Source organism: Oryzias latipes, chromosome 19 (assembly GCF_002234675.1).
Source record: "Oryzias latipes chromosome 19, ASM223467v1".
NCBI lineage: Eukaryota > Metazoa > Chordata > Actinopteri > Beloniformes > Adrianichthyidae > Oryzias > Oryzias latipes.
The window spans coordinates 9,560,111-9,578,364 of NC_019877.2; the positions used below are offsets into that span (position 1 = coordinate 9,560,111).

General features: G+C 36.5%; 1 protein-coding gene across 1 annotated transcript; it reads left to right on the top strand.

Annotated features, from left to right (window-relative positions):
- Positions 1–2,126: 2,126 nt before the first annotated feature.
- Positions 2,127–12,437, top strand: LOC101169981 (ATP-sensitive inward rectifier potassium channel 12). Its single transcript, XM_004080374.4, has 2 exons — positions 2,127–2,643; positions 8,374–12,437. The coding sequence occupies exon 2, from the start codon at positions 8,533–8,535 to the stop codon at positions 9,838–9,840; it is 1,308 nt and encodes a 435-aa protein (XP_004080422.1). The 5' UTR covers positions 2,127–2,643; positions 8,374–8,532; the 3' UTR covers positions 9,841–12,437.
- The last annotated feature ends 5,817 nt before the right edge of the window (positions 12,438–18,254 follow it).

Here is an 18,254-nt window from a genome sequence, read left to right on the forward strand (position 1 = left end):
AGTCCGGTCCCACAAATAACTCAGGGCAACAGCTCAAAGTGTGTTGCTGGAATATTCAAATTTCACAGGAACAGTAACCATAAATCACTGTTGTTCCAATTGTTTGTTTGTTTTTTCATGTAAAACCAGGAAAACTACTCGGCCAATGCTAATCCATGAAATAAACAAATAACAGAATTTTAAAGCAAGGGTAAATATGGGTTTGGTGACTTATTTTGAGCATAAACTCAAATGATTAAGTGGAAAACAGATCCTAAGCTTTCCCAACACAACAAAATAATGTGTCAAATGACCCTCATCTGATGGGAAAATTCAGGTTAGTTGAAAATTAGTTCAACTAAAATATATTAGTAACACAAGATAAAAAAGCAAAAATAATTACCTATTGTGCATTACCAAGGACTGCCCTGGTTCCTACTAAAATGCATCATGATTCAGTTGTTCCTTTACTTTGAAAATTACATAATTAAAGAAAATAGTTGTAAATGATAAAATCTAACTTTGTAACATTGTTGTATTACTTTCAGCAGATAATAGGTTTGAACTATTGACATTTACTTTAACACATAAAAATGTGCAAGTGCCTGTTGGCAATAGGAGTAGGTGTATCACCTACTATATATGCTGTAAGTAAGCAACACGTTATTTTGCTTATTAAATTAATGTAATGAAGCTGTGTAGACCTGTTAACACATTAGAATACATCTCCGCATTATGCCTTGTAAGTATTGCGTAGGTATAGTAGTACTTTTTTTTTAAATAAGTAAATATAATGTACTCTTATGTACAAAAAATGTTGAAACTGTAAACAAAGAGATATTAAGGGGTCGTGAACTAGATTAAGAAAATGTTGTTTTTTTACTAACAAATAAGTAATTATTTCATAATTAAAGTGTACAGATTGTAAAATCATGCTGCAACAAAGAAAATCTGTTTAGCTTTCTTTACACCACTGGCTTCTTCTTATTTAATTACAAATAAGATGCAATCCCTCTCCATTTTTCTTGAAGTGTACCAACTTCAAGAAATCTGTTATCATCTAACTTTATATATATTTTTTTTTTTGTAACAATGAGTTAAATAACCTGTCAGTATTACTGGATCTGGATGAACCCCATATCTTTTAGTTTACTTAGCTACTAGTTACAAAATAACTATGAAGTGAAATTTCTGTGCATATCCCATTATTCTTTAAGTTTTTCAGATTTTGGTTCAGAATTCCTACGATATTTGTTCACATAAGTATTTCATATTTTTTATAGCATATTACCATACCCGTACTGTAATTACAGGGTGAAATACAGGCTGAATTGTTAGTAGTAATGTTAGTAGTTGCATCTGAATTTTTCTTTGTCCCAGAGTCAAATTGTCAATTAGGAAAGTAAACCTAATAATTATCACCCATCAGACTGTTGTTTACTTCTGTCTCACTGCTGACTTGCTTTTCAAAACAGTGTTATGAACAACAAACAGGTGCTGGTTTGGCAAACTGCAATTTACGGTGTAAACCAAGATGCATGGGAAGCTTTTATGCAGAAAATCGGAACGATTTTTGTGATACAAACTGAAAAAGTTGGTCCGGCGAAACTTTATTATTTCATCTTTGCAAAAGTATTTCCAACAACCATTAACTTTTGCTTCTCTTATAGAAAAAGTTGCCCAACAAAAAAAGTTGTTTTTCTTTGTGGAAATGAATGATGTGGTGCTAAGTAGCCACTAAAGTAAAATTATGTTTGTAAATCCAATTTCAACTACTGGGAATGTGTAGCTCATGTGGAAAAAGAGGAAACCTTTTTATCACATGAGGTTGGATTCGTGACGCAAAATCCATGCGATTGTTTCTAAAGCCTCTTCTCCTCATAATGCCGCCTCCATCAACACCTGATTGAAAATGATGGCGCTCTAATGGCCTGCTAGTGTTTCCTGAATGATGTGTCTCTTCATCAAGTTGTTGTCAACTGGTAGTGCCGTGATGTGGGAGGGAGAGCGAGACAGCAAGATATGGAGAGAAATAAAGGAGAGGAGGAGAAAGAGATGGGGAGGGAGGCTGCAAATGGCAGCTTCTGTGACACCACATGAAGCAGGGAGAGAGGGAGAGGGAGGAGAGGAGAGGGAGAACAGCAGTCCTACTAGATCAGATTGCAAAAGATTGATAGAGAGAGCTGTTCAGAGACACAAGACAGTTTTTTTTTAATTGCAAAGGACAAAGTTGTTGGAAAATAAAAGCTTGAACGTGAGAAGAACAACGGAGGAAAAAGCCAGAAAAGATGGAGATACTTCAGCCTAAATCTTTGCTGGGAATGCTCTAATTATAAAAGCTCTACACCTGTTTGCAAGCTTGACACCAACAGAGTAGCGGCAGCACGGCCTTTCGGTTCTGATGGGATTTGTCTGGATCTGAACCGCATTTCATCTATGCTGAAAACAAAAACTCCAGAGGAAAAAGGGAGATCTAGCAAGGATGAAGAAATTCAGAGGACTGCGCCTTGATCTGAAGAAGATGGAGAGGGTTACTTCTGGACTCGAGTAACACACAAAGGAGTAGCTGCAGTGACCAAGGCAAAAAATGTCTCAGTTTGGTTAACAAAAGGACACAGAAAACACCACCGTATAGCTATCCAGGCTGGATCACGACCGGTGGAGGTAAGCGGAGGACAAAAAACTTTATTTTAAACCTGTAGCTCAGCAGGCAGATAGTCAATGACATTCTGTACTTTTAGGAAATGGCCATCTGAGGATTATGTGGACTGTCAAGTGGTCTCTGAAGAGCATAGTCACTCTCATTATGGTGAAATAGTGCACTCATCTAATATTAGACATTCATAAATCATTTGAACACAGAAATCAGGAACTGTGAAGGCTTGGTAAAAAATGTACTGCCGATGCTGAGGCACAAGTTAAATGTAGAAAAAATATAATTGAAACGGGGACTATTTTATCTAATATGCAGTCATACTTTAACTTTTATTTGAAGGGCACTGCATCATTCACCACTGTTCTGTCTTTTTTAATGCACAATTCTATAAAGTTTTTAAATCTCAAACTGATAATGCTTAAGTAATAATAGAAATCTGTAAAATGTAAGATAAAATCATTAAAAAACTTCATTTAAAAAATATTACAAAAATATTTCTAATCATTCTTTTAGCAAAATGTCTGCATCAGAGTTAAAATAAAAAAAAATATCCTTGTCTCAACAAGAATCAGTAACTGGGTTTGACATAGACCACAGTGTAATCAGCAGATTCATTAATCAAGTCAGTGCAAGCAAATATTTGCCTTACGTGATTGTAATTAAGTGTCGACAAATAACTAATAAAAGCTGATGCAAAAGGCTGTGCAGGTGCAAAATGATCAGTGTAGTTTGTGTAGTTCCTGTTCCCTGTATGAAAAACATGTATAAACTAAAAAAAAAAAACAAGCAGAAGACAATGTTGTAGTGATTGATGAATATACTCAAAATTCTTGTTATTTGATGTTGTTTTACTTTGAAACACCTACTATCCAAAAGAAACGTGCAAAGAGGCTGCATCTTGGCAAAAAAACCAAATCACGTTATGTTTTACATTATGTGCTTTCTCTAGTTTCTCCAGTTTTAATTAAACTCAAATCACATAGTGTTACTAATACAAGATTTAAACAATTATAAATAAGGATTAAAACATATCACAAATTTGAACACTTAAATATACATTTTGTTTTGCTTTTGAATGAGCAGCAATAAGCAAAAATGTCTGTTATTTAAAGTTTTATCAGTCTGGATTAACAAGTGTTACAGGAGCAGCCTGAAATAGCTTTTACCCACTGAGGATGGCCTACATATGGATCAGAACAACCTCCACGGTTGGACATTGTCTGGATTCAAAGTAGACTTTTTGTGTGGCACTTAAGTCTGTGAAATGTCAAGCACCAATTACTGCATTACACGTAACGCAAGTGCTAAGTGTTTTGCAAAATAGGACGACATGCCTTTAGTCCTAAGTGGTACTACTCTCTGTAGAAATATACATGTAGGTCACTTGAGACCAGGTGAGATCCATGTGGTGAGCTACAGGAAAATACAGTGACACCTGAGCCTCAGTTATTTCTTCACAGTGACCTCGGGAGGTGGGCTGCGAACATAATTCCTCGGTAGCTCTGTGTCTAACAAGATTGTCTTGAAGTGAAGTACCATCTCCCTCAAGACCTCACTGTTCCTTACGATCCTTTCCTTAACTGTGCACACCCAATTACTTGTTCTCTTCGTTTAATCAGAGCTGAACTCACTGTCTTGCCTTCAGCAGCCCCTCACAACTCTTAAAAAAACACAGCATGTTGCACAAGGCCAGGCAAAGATTTTAAGACAGTGCAAAACCTGTTAAGAGAATTTTCAAGCATATGTGTAATCTTATTTAATGTACACATTTTCTGGATTATATAGAAGATAACAATATTTCAACCTATTTGTTTAAGCAAACAAAATATTTTTTAAATGAGGGTTAGATCAGTTTGATTTAATTTTTTTTAAGTGGCCACACATCGTCCATGCAGTCAAAATGCACTTTCCTACCGTAACTATTTTAACCCCAACCCTAACTGTAAGGCCTAATTACGGGCAAATAGTCACTTCCCTCCTTAAATTTATTACCTTTTCATCCATTTTGCAGTTGTTATGCTTGAAATTCTTCATGGATTTGTTTTTGGAAAGACAAGAAAAATGTCAGGCTTGTCCAGGATCTAGTCTTCGTTCACACTTTTTGTCTTTCCTGTTTCTCTGTCTTCTTTTGCTATGAAATCAAACTTATTTTCCTCAACTGTTCCTGTTTATATAAACTGGTTTGGTCTCTTAACTTCACTGCCAGATCATACTAGTTTACCTGCTTAGTCAAGTCTTACTCTATGCCCAAGTTGTCCACAGTGCCAAGTTTTTGTTCCTTACTACGCTTATTTCTAAGCCCCTGTATCTGACCCTACATCCTCCTAGGCAAGTCCCTATAGAGTCAAAATTCAGATCTTCATTAACTACAAAAAGTCTTCTCCATTTTAACTCAGCCACAATTATTCTGTTACCTTTTTTGTTTCTTGCAGTTTCCAGTATTTGTGAAAGAAAAACAAGCTTGCTGCAGAATGCTTATATCTAGTTTTCCAACATCACATTTACAGTAAATTATACTTATGGTCCTTAGCTTGCATCTAGTTATCTGGCGTTTCTTATCTGTCATTACTGTTTTGATGCAACAAAACTTAAAATCCCACTCTGATCATCTTTTGATCTATTGTAAAAGCGTTGTCTGTGGTCTTTTAATTATCATTATGCTGTTTTTAGTCAAAATCTGTTGTTTTCTAGAACACAGTTTCTGCAGAGCATCAGAATGAAGCAGAGCAGGGAGCTAATGGCCTGTCTATTGTAGCTTCTATGTCACAGCTTTAGGCTTTTTCCAAAATAAAGTTTTTGTCTGCTCCTGTATTCACTATGATTTAAGTAAAATATCCTCAAAAATGCAAATTTAATCTTAATTTTCTTTCCATGTCCTCCAACATAAGGAAAAATGCCTCAAGAACAAAAATGTTAAAAACACAATTTTCATCAAAGTGTGTCTTTCAGCAATTGCTGCTCTTAATCATTCCAGATTACAATCAACTGACTTCTTGGTTCTTTTGTTATCAGATGCAGGTTGTGTTTTAACGTACCTGACATGTTTCGACTAACGTCTTCCGTCTTCATCAAAGTCGTCATCAGATTGTTGCATGTGACGTACGTAAAAACAGATGATTGTGACTGAGGCGGAGTCACCTTTCAAACTTTGACAGGCGACTCCGCCCCTTCCTTTGCTGCTGGAGGATGTTGCTCCAGGTATGAGAGAGCAGGAAGGCACCCTCCTTCATTGCGGTTCATGAAAGTGTGGGCTCCCTTTCGGATCTCCATCACCTCCGTAATCCAAGCCAGATTCTCTGGAAGCAATGTTTGTTTTTCTTTTACTTGTCTCTCCTAGAGGTCGCCACAGACTAACCCCTATGATTTGTACATGTGATTTGGCTTCAGGTTTAATGGTGGAACCCCTTCCTGGTTCAACCATCTGCACTAAGTCAAACCTGGGACTGGCACACAGAAACACCAAAAACAGCCTCCCTTTAGAAGCAATAAATACATGAAAAGAAGCCTGTGATACAACCACAACAGAACTATGTCATAGTAAAATCTGCATCAAGCTTACATGTTTTTATTTTTCAGCTTTTTATTTTACATTTTTAGTTAAACTTAAGAAATGCTGGAATTTTTTTTTTTTAGATTTATTAAACCCGTACGTATTTTTTGGGGGGAATGAAATCAACCCAAGTCTATCTTATGAAAAACTGTCAAAAAACTAAACACACTTTATTCTTCACATGTGTGACCTCTCTAATGCACAGTCTGAATTACATAACTCTCAAGTAACCGAAAAATCTTTCTGTAAAGCCTAAAGCAATTATCTAATGACCACAATGTTGGGAGCGTTTTTACTTTCATTTGAGCAGACATCTGACACTGCATGACCACAGTCTGATGTGAAGACATTGCAGCAGAACTCTTTCGGTGGAGCCCATAGACAAAGTATAACTTGACCAGAAAAGGCATAATAATTTCAATTATGTAACTTCGTCAATTCCAGCTGCCATCTTCATCTATGTCTTAATTGTGTTAAAGTCAAGATCTGTGTTAAACTACACACACTACAAGTTTGTTTCTCATCATACTTTTGAAAACTGGGGAAGAGGTGATATTTTTAGCACTAACAACAGCTGTGCTCCGCTGGGATATGACGTCCTTTATTGTCATTTGGCATGGAAAGCGCTTGCAAGGATAAAAATAGCCAGTTTCAATACAGTATGTTTTCTTGTCATGGATACGTGTTTGACCCTGAGGGGAAACAAGTTTCCAATCCCAGATCAGGAGAACTTCTACCTGAAAGTGTGAGTAGAGGGAGTGTAGTGTGTGGCAGACGGCAGGGCGCTTGGGATTTGAGAGCGCACATGAGTGAACCTTTTATATATTTTTTGGTCTTTAGGGTCTAGATCAGACAGGCAAACACATCGTGGATTCGACCAGGCGATAAGAGTTATCTGCACCCAAAGGGACCTCGGTCCACCTCCCATGAGGACAACTCTTTGACCCCCAGGACTGAGCATGCAGCCCACTGGTTACGTTATACTTTTCTGCTTTAATTAAGACATAATTTAAACATTTTCTGACAGAAAACCAAAACTACGTTGCATGTCCTGTTAGTTTGTTTTTTGTGACCTAAAATTCAGAAATTAAAGAATAATCAAGGTGCTAAAGCAGAAAGAAATCCACATTGTATCTGTATGTGGCACAAGAGAGAGAGGCATGTACATACTTTTACTGCGTCTTCTTAGCATGATTAATAACACTGCAAACTGTACAGAATGAGGTCAAATAAATAAAGCCCTCTCTCCATCTCTGCATGAAGCATCTGGAATTGCATGTTCAATGAATCTGTGGTACTAACACAAGAGTCCCAAAGGAGTTTAAATACACAACGACATACACAATCCCCACTACTTTTGATAATATGTTGCAATAAAAAACTCAAGCAAAGTGAAGCCAACTAATATTGCGACAAAGCTAATCCCATAAACGTGTCATGACTGGGCAGTGTGCTGTGATCAAACTGTAAATATAACCAAGAAAAGTAGTCACTTTTTCCACACATTTGAAATAAAAAAAGCACAAAAATAAACCTGGCAGAAAAAGATTTGGCTTTCACTACCAATTGTGTTACCATTTAAAATAAAACAAAAACCAAAGAAGGGCTACAATAGCTACAATAGCTACAATAGCCAAGTCACAAGCTCAGGTAATGTTGCAGAGGTAATGTCAGGTTGCATTTGTCAAGGGCTGTAAATTAGCGGTAAAGCATGTGAACAAAGGAATTATGGGAAATGAAGTCAGGCTTACTCCACACCATCTCCAACAGTCTCAGCCACAACTCAGAGACAAATTTCTTATGAACTCCTGCCACTCTGCAGAAACTAGGTCCTAGAAAACCACACAGGTTTTTGATTTTGGCTAAAAATGGCATCATCATAATTAAATGACCATCAAAAGATGATTGGAGTGGGACTTTAACATATCTAATTTACATATTTTATTTTGTTTTTTTCAAAGTGTGGAATTTTTTTGTGGTTTAGACAAATTATGAGTGCAGGGTATACAACAAAAAACACTGTATGTCCATTTCTAAAATATTTTACTTTTGAAAAATGGGGGACATACTGTATGTAAAACAGGTGAACAACACCTTTATGTATAAGAAGCTTTTGTGGTAATGTTCTGTGTGCTGCACAATTTGACCATCCTGTCACTGACACATGATCTCTCCTGACACTCCACAGGGACTGGATTCATGCACAGAGCTCCCACTCGACTCCCTAAATGACTCACTAAAAAGCTGCCTATCTGGTGATCAAGCTGTGAGGGGGCCTTGATCACACACCAGGACTCTGGGCCTGCCCATCTGCTCAGACTCTGCAGCTGGAGGCCAACTCAAGAGCATGAGCGTGGGAAGGATCAATCGCTACAGCATTGTATCATCTGAAGAAGAGGGCCTCCGCCTCACTACCATGCATGGCATGAACGGCTTTGGCAATGGCAAGATCCACACACGCCGCAAGTGCCGCAACCGTTTTGTGAAAAAGAATGGCCAGTGCAATGTGCAGTTTTCTAACATGGATGAAAAGTCACAGCGCTACATGGCTGACATCTTCACCACATGTGTCGATATTCGCTGGCGATGGATGCTGGTGGTATTCACCCTTGTGTTCGTCATCTCATGGCTGGTCTTTGGCCTAGCCTTTTGGGTGATTGCGCTGCTTCACGGAGATCTGGACAACCCTGCTGGAGATGATAACTTCACTCCCTGTGTACTACAGGTCAATGGATTTGTGGCTGCCTTTCTCTTCTCCATTGAAACACAGTCTACCATCGGTTATGGCTATCGTTGTGTGACGGAGGAGTGCCCTGTGGCTGTCTTTATGGTGGTCTTTCAGTCCATAGTAGGTTGCATCATTGACTGTTTCATGATAGGTGCGATCATGGCTAAAATGGCGAGGCCTAAGAAGCGAGCTCAAACGCTTTTGTTTAGCCACAATGCCGTCATTGCCATGCGGGACGGGAAACTGTGTCTCATGTGGAGAGTTGGAAATCTTCGCAAGAGCCACATTGTGGAAGCTCACGTCAGAGCACAACTCATCAAACCTCGAATAACCGATGAGGGGGAATACATTCCTCTGGATCAGATAGACATTAATGTAGGATTTGACAAAGGACTGGACAGAATCTTCCTGGTTTCACCCATCACAATTCTCCATGAGATTGACGAGGAGAGCCCTCTTTTTGGGATCAGCAAGCAGGACTTGGAGACGGCAGACTTTGAGATTGTTGTCATCCTGGAAGGCATGGTAGAAGCAACGGCTATGACAACGCAGGCTCGAAGCTCATACCTGGCTTCTGAGATCTTCTGGGGTCACAGGTTTGAGCCGGTCTTGTTTGAAGAGAAAAACGTGTACAAGGTGGATTATTCCCACTTTCATAAAACCTACGAGGTGCCGTCCACTCCACGCTGTAGTGCCAAGGACATGGTGGAGAACAAGTTCCTAGTACCCAACTCAAATACATTCTGCTATGAAAATGAGCTGGCTTTCTTGAATCGTGATGATGACGAGGAAGAAGAGGACATGGGTGGCGTGAGCAGGCCACTGGCAAATCCCAGTCCAGACCGGAGCAGCCGACATGAGCTGGAACGCCTACAGGCAACCAGGGCACTGGATCAAAGGTCATATCGCAGAGAGTCAGAAATATGACCCCTAAAAAATTGATTTAGATGTAATAACTTTATCTGGGAGGTAAAAATGCAGAACAATGCAAAGTGCCATAGGATGACCACTGAAAAAGAGAGGAGGTAAATACAGAACAACAAAAAACAGACATGTGGAATAAATGGCGTGCACAGCTTTGAAAAACATTTAGGAATGTCTAGAATCAAGGAAAAGGCCAGATAAAGACCTTCTTCCTCTATAGAAACTTGAATTTTTTTCACATGGTCATTTTGAGTTAGGAGTGTTCAAGCTAATTCATCAACCTCTTTAACGACGTTTTGTTTAAACTTTAGGTGTAAATACATTTCTTAGAAAAGCTATGTTTGTGTGCTGTATCAGTTTTAAAAAAAAGAAGCTGTTCTTACCTTGATTTGCTGTAAATTTCTGGACCAGCACTCAGCAGCACTTTGAGAATCCATGCACTGCAGCAGTCAAGGACAATGAGACGGGACAAAACGTTTGACCACCGAGGAAAAATCGCAACTCAACAACAGACTTTTTTGAGCACGACAGGATCCTAAATACTAAAATAAACAGTGAGAAAGCAGAAAAAAATTGCCTCAAAAGTGAAAAGGAATGTAACGAACAGATGCAATGAGAGTGTGTGAAAGCTCTATTTATGACCACTTAATGCCTCTTAAAAGCCATTAATCACATGGCTAAGCTGCTGACAGATATTTCATGCAAGGATTTAAAAAAAAAAAGCACAATTGATGGACAATAATTACAATGATTCAGATAAATGTTCACATTTATTCCAACAAAGTTGATTCATTAGTTGCAATTTTGTTCTTACAATAAAAGGCACCTTACAAATAGAAATATGCCTTAAAAAGGCAACTATCAAACTAGTTATAAGATATGTATTCTGGCAGCCTTGAGCTCTTTTTATACAAAAGCAAGACAAAATTACAAAAAAATGAAAATAGTGTATTTTATTAGGAAAAGAAATCTATGCATTGTAACAATAACAGGAGGTTTTTAGTGATGATGTAATGCAGTCATATACAATCACAATTTGGAGCCTAAAAACAAACAAATTCTTAATTTCAAAAGTACAACTTTAGGATTGCACATTTTTAAAGTATCTTAATGATGATGACCATTTCTATCTATTAAAAAACACAAACTCTAACTAAAGAAGCCCTATGAAATATAAAAAAATAAGCAGTTAGCCACACAGATCTCATCTTTGACATTGATTCTTAAAATCCGATTTAACTTACATTAGCAGTTAAAACGTTTTTTTCTACTGTTACAGAGGATTTTATGTCGCTAAGCTTTATGGGAAACCTCTCAAACTTCCTGACATGATATTTTGCAAGAATTTTTAACCAAACAGTGACACTTTCTTAACGGGTACACAAAGGATTGCCCACAATTTAATTATGGGCTATTCAAAAATAGGATTTATTTTAACCAAAATGTGTGAATATTTCTACATTTGGTACCGCAATTGATGACTTGTTTGGTTACTAAATAAACTAAATTATACATTTTCAGTTTTCTTTTGTACTTTTAACTACTCCAGCGTTTCTGATACCTTGAGCATGAAGGACTAAGGAGGAACAGGAAATGAATGATTTTTCTCAACAATAAAAAATGACTGATAATAGATAAAAAAAGACAAGTATTTAAATTCCAAAAGAACTTTAGTTTACATTTTATATATTTGTTTAACTTTTTTTTTCAAATCAAGTTATTATACAAATTATTGCAAATTTCTCTTAAGGTGGGGCAGCTTAGTTTGATACTTGCCTGTAGTTAAGTTATAGAAAAGTACATAAATTGTGCTTTGTAGAGACCAAAAGCGTTGTGCATGTAAACCTTTCAAAAACAAGCAAAAATGTACTTTTTAAAACTGTTTAACTAAAAAAGAAGGAAAAAAAATCACCAAATACAATCTTCTTTAACAACATGCTAATAGAGGAATCAGTGGATTTAGGTCAGAACAAAAGCAATAAACACAAACCGTACTTTGATAAAAGTATTTTTATGAAAATATTTTACAAACCATACAAATTTAGAAACCCAAAGAGATTTCTGTAAAATAACGGTAGAATAGCTACATTCTTTGTTGTTCTGTTCTTGATGTTTAAAGCTTCCATTGTGCATTTATTTTTTCATCTTTTATACCAAAGTAATGGAGTTCAGCTCAGATTAAGCTGATCATTCCCACTATAATCTTCCTAAACCAGTTTAGAGTGAGTTTAGATTATTGATCCTCAATAGCGGCAAACCGCTGCTGAACTGAGAGATAAAGATGAATAAGGTTTTATTTAACCTTTTAAAAACTATTAGCAATTATTCTGAAAACAAAGACGTATGAATATTCTCTTCCTTTTTTTAATTTCCTATGGCACAAACAACAAAAAGATTAAAATGCTCAGACCTCAACATGTTCAAATTATGTGTTTCATCATTTCAAGTTTATCTAACACTTCACTAGGATGTCATGTTAGTGGGAAAAAGTAACACATAAATGCATTAAAAGCAAACCATAAAATGGTTATGTTGGTCAAAATGACTCCTATTTTCCTGACTGTCATTTTATTCTATTGATCTATTTAATTCTATATGTATGTCGCTCTGATATATATATATATATATATATATATATATATATATATATATATATATATATATATATATATATATATATATATATATATATATAATACACGCAAAACTTTATTTTGGCTGATAAATGAAGCATCCTTTGTCCGATCCTAAACACTGGAAATGCTTTTTACCTTCTGGGAAGGTTGTCTAAAGTGTGAAATCTCTGCACAAAACTCAACAGCTGCATCACTGAAATGCATAGTTCAATCCTTTCTACAGAGTATTTTTCTCAGACGCTGTTTGAGGTTTCATGTTGCCCACTTACTTGAGCCTTTAAACACGCAGCACACACAGACATTTTCAGCAAAAGATCTAGGTTTGTTATGTAAAGCAAATTGTGATGATATAAAAAATAAAAGGATTACAGGAATCTGCCAGGCTGAACAAAACTTGCTTATTTTTATACAAGGTTCTTTTTTGATAGAATGCAGCATCTGTTTTTACCGCAGATAGAAGATGAAATCCAGACATCTAAAAAGACAAGAACGTTTATCTTATCAGTTGTTTTAGATCGTTTTGTTTCTGCTCTTTCCTGTCTGCACATGATTGAATACATATTTCTCTTAAAGGGATTATCTAGAAAATAACCTGTGACCTCTGTAGAAGTCTTCCTATGCCCAGTGAAGTGTCTACTGGGTGTTTGATTTGCATTTATTTAAATGAATAAAATTAAAACAAAACAATACAGCAAAAGAGAAAGGCTACTGTTTGTGTTTTCCCATCGACATTTGTCTTGCACTATACTCTCATGGATTAGCGTGACCTAACATGGAGAAAGGAGTAGCTACAGAAAAACTCACATGACTTTCTGGTCTTGGCCCATTTATTCAAGAATAAATAAATCAGTGTGACGGCAGACGAACCTAAATGTTTGGAGGCCTTTATTTGGTCCTTGTGGAGCTGGTTAAGAAGCACGCAGTCTGTTTTGTCAGATTAATTACAACATGTGAGATCTACAGTATCACCTCGAGGTAAGGTAAAACCTTAAACTGAAACCTGGAAGTTACCAGCCCCAGTATCCACACTTTGAGGTGTTATTGGTTCTTGAAAACAAAAAAGCAAGAGCTCAGGCAAGGAAAATAGCAAAATACAAAGTGAAAATTGTGGATCTATCATGGAAAATATGAAATGACACAATGAAAAAGCCTAAATGTGGGGAAAAGAAATGAGTGTTACGTAGGGTACTATTGGCCCAGCCATTGGTAGACAATCGGGTGCGATAGTGCAATTTGATACTTGCAATGATTTCAAACTTTGTTTTTAGACATTCGAGATATTCGACCAGGTTTTAAGTTGTTTTAGCGTATCTTTGCTAAACATCTTTTCAAGCGTTTCTAAAAATCAACACAGTTGAGAATCCAAATCATTTTATTCCATACTCTTGACTATTATCTCAAGAACAGGCAGATGGCTGGTTCCAAATGGAGAAGGTTTATTAGCTCAGCTAAAAGTCCACAATGCTAAATCAGGGTCAGGCAGGCAGGAGTCAATAACAGGCATAAGATCATCAGAGCAGAGACACCGTAGTCGGGATCCAGGCGATAACAGGGTCAGGAGACAGAAGATCAGGTCCAGATATAAAGCTTGTAGCAAATATAACAGAGTGGCAAAAACAATACTTCACACTGATTGTGGCTCAGTGCAGTGCAGAACTACGACAAAAACACTAATTATTGTGCTATAAAACATTCAATCTGAAGTCATTATATGTAAGAACTAGCTTTTTTTAGTTTATTTTTTCCATTTTTTAATGCTTGTGTGGAACTCCTTGTCTCTACATTTTGATATAAGATTTATTGGTAAGTAAAAGTTTATTGCTGCATTGATAGAGAATTTTACTACTTTTAGTGATTTTCTTCTTAAGATTAGTGTTCTTTTCCTGTTTTTAGGCTATCTCTTTTTGCAGTGTTGCACATTAGGTATCAAGCTCACAGCACAAAACATGACCAGGGCCCAAATATCAACAGAAAAATTTAAAAAGGATAAACATGTAAGTATGAGTAAAGACTGAGCATGTCTGATCTCAGCAGACAAACATCTTTAAAGGATTTAGTGAACAGTTGAAGTTTCTGTTTGAAACTTCAACTGTTTCATGGAGATCCATCCATCCATCCATCCATCCATCCATCCATCCATCCATCCATCCATCCATTTCTTCATCCTCCTTTAGGACCCGCTGTATCCTTTTCAGGGAGCCAACCCAGGACCTACTTGTATCACAAAAATACCAACCCAAAGAGAGAATTTAGAAATGCATGTAAAGATTTGTTTCTGACAGTGAAAGATAAGCAAGAAATAAGTCTAAGGTCTTTGGTTGTTAGGCTTTGGGCCAAAATGTGGTTGGGATGAGCTCGAACCATAGATGAATGAGCCTAAACTCCGTGCCAGAGCACTGTTCCAGATAGAGGACCTGCAAACTGATTCAGAGAGACAACCCTTCATGAATTAAAATACAAAAATATCATTGTGATTGGCTGTGAAGAAAAGGTGAGCGATTCAGCTATTGGTTCAGACTTAAGGCCTAATTAATCATGGCATGACAACCCGGCACACCAAGAAGTAACAGGGTTCTTCTTTATTAAAATTGTACTATAGCTTCACTCCCAATACACATGTTCTCACTGGTCAAGTTCCTACAAAAAAACGTTTAAACAAACTAAAAGTCCTGCTTCGGAAAAAGACGGCTATAATTTGAAGGATCAGCAAAGACAGAAATTCAGACTTTAAAATCAGCTATGTTTGAATAAAGTTTAAGTCAACTCTGGTTACTTTGTTTTTTCTTTTTTATTTGGGTTTAAACAAGGCTAAGGAAGTATTCAACCAGTTGCATCCGACAGATTTTAGAATAATACTAACAAAGCAGGTTTTTATTGACAATATAGAGAAAGGCAATTTGTAACAGGAAATACACAATTTCTACTGTCATGAAAAAAGAAAGATATTTAAGGAGCAGCCCCAGTTACATGTTCATGAATGGAGAGAACAGAGTGAGAAAATGTTTTCTATTATTACTGGAACGTAAACATAGAAGAGTTGAAACTACAACTAAAATCTTTTAGGAAAACTACTTTTTGGGCAGAATCTAGACAAACATATCAAACTGACATGGTTCAAACACACCACTTTGAGAACATTTGATGCAACACAAGTGAAAAATAAATGATCAAGTGTATGCTGTGGTAATTCCAAATAAAGAGGAGAGTGAGAGACGAGCTTGGTGGTGCATTGACTGCCTGCAAAAATCCTAAATCTTTGAGCAGCAGTGATGAACATTCCTTTAAAGCACTGTGTTGGTTTCTGCTGTAAGAAGCTGACGCACTGCAGGAATAATTTGCTGGCTGCAGGTTGTGCTGATCTGGAGCGATGGGCTTCGGCTCTAACTGGCACTGCGATGACATAGGCTATGCTGAAAGCTTTTGTCCAGAATGATTACGTAACAAGAACGAGGAGTGTTCAGGGTTTTGTATGGCTTAGTATCACACACATAGAGCAAAAGTGGAGATTTTTTGGATTAGAATGGACATCTTTAACGAGTCTTTAAACACATTGGTTTTTTATTTTTAAAATTTAGAACAGCTCAAAAATGAAAATACACTGGAAAAAAAAAAACCTTGAAATAAATCAAAAATTTTTAAATTTGAAAACTTTTCTTTAAAAAAGGGGGAAAAAAGCCAAATGACTCATCTTATTTTAGGAGTCAAATTCTGGTCTAAGACATTATGATTCTAAGACGTGTTTTCTTAAACTAAAAGTATTTTGCAATTGAAAAAAAAATTATTGATAAAACTTTTCTTCTTGAAACAAGGTTTTTTTTAACCTAAAATTCAACTTTTACAGTGAAGTTAAACTATTGTGTGATTTTAGATGCTTCAAATAATCTCCAGCAACTACCGACTCCTTAATTTATTGTTAATCCTAACTTGATTCTGCCATCTGCCATTTTGTGAATTCAGTACTGCTTTGAGTTTTGTGTTTGCCAAACAAGAAAAGAAAATCAATTCCCCAAAATTGTCATTCTATACTTAGCCTCATCTCATTCACTCAAAGAGGATGAAGGATTTCAAATTGGTGTTGGACCTTGCATTTTAGCTGCCACCAACTGAAACTTTGAGGTCTTTATTTTTATTTTTTTACTTTACACAATCACTCATACAATATATTAATTTAAATCATAAAGCCAAAAAGTAGTTTGTTTTCTAAATATAACCAATTTTAAGAATAAGACTTTCTTTTTACAATAGTCCAACCAATTAATGCCCTCATTACTGCTAATTATGTTGACTTTAAGAACAATTAGCACTATTTTTGGCAGTCCTGTAAAAAATGATTTGGCAATTGGCTAACTTTTCTTGCCATGGGCCCGACTGCATAATAGATAGATGTGATTTTTCATGCTGGGTCTAAATTACGCAACCGCAAAGTTGAAAAGCTGAATCCTCTGGGAACGTCTCCTCTGTGATTCCCAGGGAGCAGTCGATCGAGCCAGCTGGGGTCTGGACTCACGCATTTTCTCACATGACACAAAAATGAAAGCCACTTCACAACGAAAATATATCTAAAGTGTTTAGAAGACATAAAAGCATCAGACAAAATGCTGGGATCTCATGCCTGCACATTTGCTCTAATTAATTTTCAATCAGACTGTCTGGCCTGAACTGTTTATGCCTGTAAAATGAGGGAAAAAATGTGTTGCTCTGATGTCAAACCACATGTGGCTTTCTTTCATCAAGCAGCGTACTCTCAGTTAGTTCCTGTGATAATATGACATAAGCAAACATAGGCATGAGAAAGATCAGTACAGGAAAGTAACATCTGCCTGACTAAAGCCCTGCTTTACTGTTTCTCCTGGGCAGTCTTGAATGAAACTGAATTCAGTTTATATGAAAAAAAAGTCTCTCACATATTGGATGAGCAATTCAGAACAGAAATACCATTCATTTGAGGAACAAAACAGAAAAAACAACCAATAACAGAATAATTCATCCTCAAGTGAAGACATTCTGTCATGTTAGTCATTTTGATCATATTTTATAATAGAAAATAAAAGCATTATGTCAAAAAAAAAAAAAAGTTCTGTCGCACTTTACCTATTGCTCAATAGTTTTATAGTGATGGATCTTAAATGGTAGATGGTTTGACAGACTCCTTTCAATGGTTCATAATAGACAGACAGTAGATAATAATTCCAGGTTTCAGTGACATAAATTAAGAAAAACAAAAAAGGATCTTTTATCAATAATTTGTGTGCATAGCTTTTCTACTGTTTTAAATATTTGACTTTTTACAGCCACAAATCTTTTTTTTTTCACACCTAGACGATTTAAAAAAGCACAAAAATATCCCACACTTGCAAAAACTTAAACGATGGCTGAATGGCAGTAATGGCAGTAAGAAAACATTAAATAATCTTTATGAACATTCTGGAGAAAACTAAGTGGCCTTGTGGAAGAGTGTCCGCCCTGAGACTAGAAATAGTGAGTTAAAATCCAGGTCAAGTCATAACAAGGACCCTAAAATTGGGACCAAATATCTCACTGTTGACACTCAGCATTAAGGGGTCGCATTGGGGGTTAAACCACTGAATTGTTCAGTGGTGTGGCTGTGTCTGCCGCTCACCAATCCCCAACGGGTTGGGTCAAGTGCAGATAACAAATTTTACTCACCGAAGTGTGCCAGCTAATTGGACTTTAATTTTTAAATGTTTCTCCAAAGAAATGTGTTTGAAAAAAAAACCTGATTTGATCAAATCTCTTTAACATGCAGGCACAAGTATGTTT

Bases quoted from the DNA above. Each gene is read 5' to 3' on its own strand.
- LOC101169981 (XM_004080374.4), top strand. From the start codon at position 8,533: ATGAGCGTGGGAAGGATCAATCGCTACAGCATTGTATCATCTGAAGAA.